The sequence below is a fragment of the Pterocles gutturalis genome, unplaced genomic scaffold, assembly GCF_000699245.1.
Source record: "Pterocles gutturalis isolate BGI_N339 unplaced genomic scaffold, ASM69924v1 scaffold12758, whole genome shotgun sequence".
NCBI classification, from domain to species: domain Eukaryota; kingdom Metazoa; phylum Chordata; class Aves; order Pterocliformes; family Pteroclidae; genus Pterocles; species Pterocles gutturalis.
The window spans coordinates 38909-42497 of NW_010125907.1; the positions used below are offsets into that span (position 1 = coordinate 38909).

General features: G+C 43.1%; 1 protein-coding gene across 1 annotated transcript in view; it reads right to left on the reverse strand.

Moving 5' to 3' along the window:
• Positions 1-3438: 3438 nt before the first annotated feature.
• The window catches only part of NPS (neuropeptide S), a 7355-nt gene continuing 7204 nt past the window's right edge, over positions 3439-3589 (reverse strand). Inside the window, exon 3 of the mRNA XM_010078774.1 lies at positions 3439-3589. This exon is cut by the window's right edge and continues 80 nt beyond it. Coding sequence (XP_010077076.1) covers positions 3439-3589 — 151 coding nt within the window.

Below are 3589 nucleotides of genomic sequence, written 5' to 3' on the forward strand. Positions count from 1 at the left end.
AGCTAAAAGCAGCAAGAGACTTCTTCCTTTTTTCCCCTTCAGTATTTTAAGGCAATAAATTACCACCTACAGGCAAATAATAGCAAATTAGGAAATCTAAATAGGATACATATGTATACATTAATATATGCTTGGTAATCAGAAAACCAAGTATTGGTATGTCATTACGACAACTAATTTTCCATCTTGCAAGTAGATTAGATGCTATTACATCAGGCTATTTAATTGCCTTTCTTGCCAATAATCTGTGAAGAAATAAAAAAAAATGTTAATTCCTCCTCCTGTCTTCAGGCACTTTTCACTCGTTCATATTTTATTGGATTTGTTCTTTTCACTTTCACCTAGTGGCAACCGTAGCTGCCTCCTCCAAGGCACAAACTGTTTTTAGGGAGCAGAGGAGCAGCACAGCCCTTCGCAAGGTGTCCTGCCAGGGTGGGATGGGGATGCAGCACAGGGCAGCGGCAGCCTGACCCCAGGGCTTGGGATGGGCTGGCTGCTAAAAATAGACAATGCTCTGCTCCAGGATGGCTCTCCCAGCCCAAAGACAGAGACTCATTAGTGGAAACTTATGTCCAAAGCCTCCAAAGGTAGGGACAAGTTAGAGGAAATCAGGGTTAAAAAATCCCTATGGATTCAGGGATTCTGCGTGTCCTTTAAATGCTTTTTAATGCACTTTATTAAAGGATGTATGACCAAAAAAGAAGAAAATACATCATATTGAATATTGAATTAATTGAATAAATACAGGATTGAATAAACTATAGCTGCTGCACTTTGGAAATGCAGGCGTAGAGGATGCCCCTCGCTCAGCCCTGTCGAGGAATGAGCATCTCACCCATTTGGGCAACCTGGGCTGGTGGGAGGTGTCCCTGCCCATGGCAGAGGGTGGGACTCGACGGGCTTTAAGGTCCCTTCCAACCCAAACCATCCTGTGATTCTCTGATTAATTATGTTGTAGGCCAGCATTCCTATAGTCTTTCCTATTGTTCTCTTTGTACTGAAAAAGCCATTTTTTGTCACGTTTCTAGTTTCTGTCAGCATAAAAAAAAAATAATGTGCTCAGCAACGGCACCCTTAGATCCTTATTTTCTGACAGAGATCACGAAGGTTACTCTCTGTTCTTTCCAAAATAAAGCCACCTTTAAAGTTCAGAGAAGAGTTTAGCATTTCATGTCGAAGGCAGCATGAGCACCGTTGAGTTTTCAGTGGGCGGTGATGGCGAGATCAGACCGCCGGTGACAGAACTACCGCTGTAAGTCAGCTGGATAATCTGCATTTTCCCGGCTTGCTCGGTGTGATTTAGGGGAGTGCAAGACTTATGGCTCTTTTGGTGGCCTCCTTGTACCATCTTTTTTGTGCATGCAGATCCCTCGAGGTGGAGTGGTTTGTCAGAGAATGACTAAATCATAAATAATTTTTTTTTTTTTTCCTGCAGCCAAGAAGCTATTTTTCTTGCAGCCCATACTTTAAAAAAAAAAAAGGGGATGAAGGTCTGTGCGAGCAGGATGCCGGCTCTCCATCCCTTCTGAACATACCCTGCTCAAAGGCAATTGCCAAAGCACTAAAGAAGTTGGTCATACACCTGCCCAAGAAATGAAAAGGACGAGGTTGATTGTCAAAGCTAAAGGTACAGCTCCGTTGGCTTACAGACTACCTTGTTTATCACAGCTCACCAAGGCAGAAACGTATTTGATTATGTAGAAAAAAAGTTAACGATAATGGATGTGAAAGCCCAAGACAAAGATAAATCTGGACTTGTTTCATTTTTATGAAAAATAAGTTGGGTGGTGATACGAGCAGGGCAGAGCCACTCCAGGTGGCTGCACTGCGACACAGCACCTCCGCCTCACCCAGCACAGACACCCAGGGATGCAGAATACGCACACGACACCTGCACAACGACATCGTTAAATCCAGGTGATGGTTTTGAACCAAACAGGGCGAAGACCCTGCTGCAGCAAAACTTCTCTGTGCCACCGCGTTTGCTGTCCGGGGCTTCCTCCCATGCAGACGTTACACGAGTCAGAATTCATGAGAATAATAATTATCTAACATTTCCCTTATACATTTTTAAAGGTCTCTAGGTGCCACTTGGCAAAGAGCTGCCAGAGCTAAGCAACCCTGACACCAGCAGTACCCAAATGGAGTTGAAGTAGCTTTAAAAAATACGATGCTTTAAACATTTCAGCGTGGACAGATGCAGACAGGAGCGTGTTTGACCTCCTTGAACCAGCCAGAAATTAGCCAGCTGCAGTCCAGAAACCCAGTATCACAGCTCTGTGCTCCCGTCACTTTCCTCCATGGGCTCAGGAGTGGGCATCATTGAGGGGACAATGACAATGAACCTTATTCTAGCTTTCATAAAGATCTCTCAGGTTATGACATTCAACAGGGAAATATTAGAAAGCATCCATATACCGATTTATTATCATCTTAGCTTTGAATTCCAAATACATTTGCATGGACACTTTGCAACATTTTCGAACCAACGTTACAGCTCGTTAAACCGTGTTTGGAGGAAACAACCACAAGGTAAAATTCACACACGTGTAACTCAGCAGATGATCTTCCATACGCATCACATTTACATATTTTCAGAGCAAATTAATTTTTTTTTATTTTTTAATGGGATATTTAAAAAAAAAAAACCAAACCCCTCCTGTTGTTAATTACTGTGTCACAAGCCTAGCAGACGAGCAGAAAGCGGGTTTGGCACATTTCATCAGATGTGCGCTGCCTAAAGTCAATTAACGGAGGCAAAGGGAGCTGCACGGGTACCCTGCCTTCGAGTGATTTCCCACGACCCTTCTGGAAATGAGATGCCACATCTCAAGAGATGATTTCCTGCTAAAGTCATTTTAAATAACTATGTTAAAAAAAAAAAAACTAGAAGTCACAAGTAGGGGCCTGATTCTGCCTTTCACCCATGGCCCTTCACATCTTTGGAAATCTGAAATTAAATGTACTGAAAGCTGTATTAATATCACCAGAGCAGTTGTCTTCAAGCAAATGCGATGTGGGACAGGAAAGTAGGGGCATGCCTTGCATTGCCGGTGGGTTTGTCGCTACAGCAGAGAGGAGGGATGTTGGGAATAAGACCGTGCCTCCCGAGCTATTCAAAGCACAGCACTATTTTTGTATTAATCAAGAGCAAGCTGATTAAATCTGGAGCTTTACAAAGAAGGGGAATGAAGCAAATGAAAACATTCATTTGGGTACAAAACTTTATGATAGTGGAACTTTGGAAACAAAGCCCCGTCTGAACAATCCCATCTGCTCCCCTTGGCTGGTGCTCTTTGAAATAAACATCTGCTTACACGATGAAGACACGGGTACATTTGTCTCTGCTGGTTTGGTCAGAGAAAAGCATTAAAACCATTTAAAATGCAAAGTTAACCATCAGGTGCCAAACTCAGGAGCGCGGTTTGGAACATTTGTTTATGACTTTGCTCTTCGAAAGGAAGTTTTTTTAATTCCTGACCCAACACCGTTGCGGAAGGACCTTTTGTTGAAAGGCATCTCCAGGTAAGGCTTTAAAAAAGCCAGTTCTTCGTTCCTGCCCACCTTGGCTAAGCAGTTATTCAGCAGG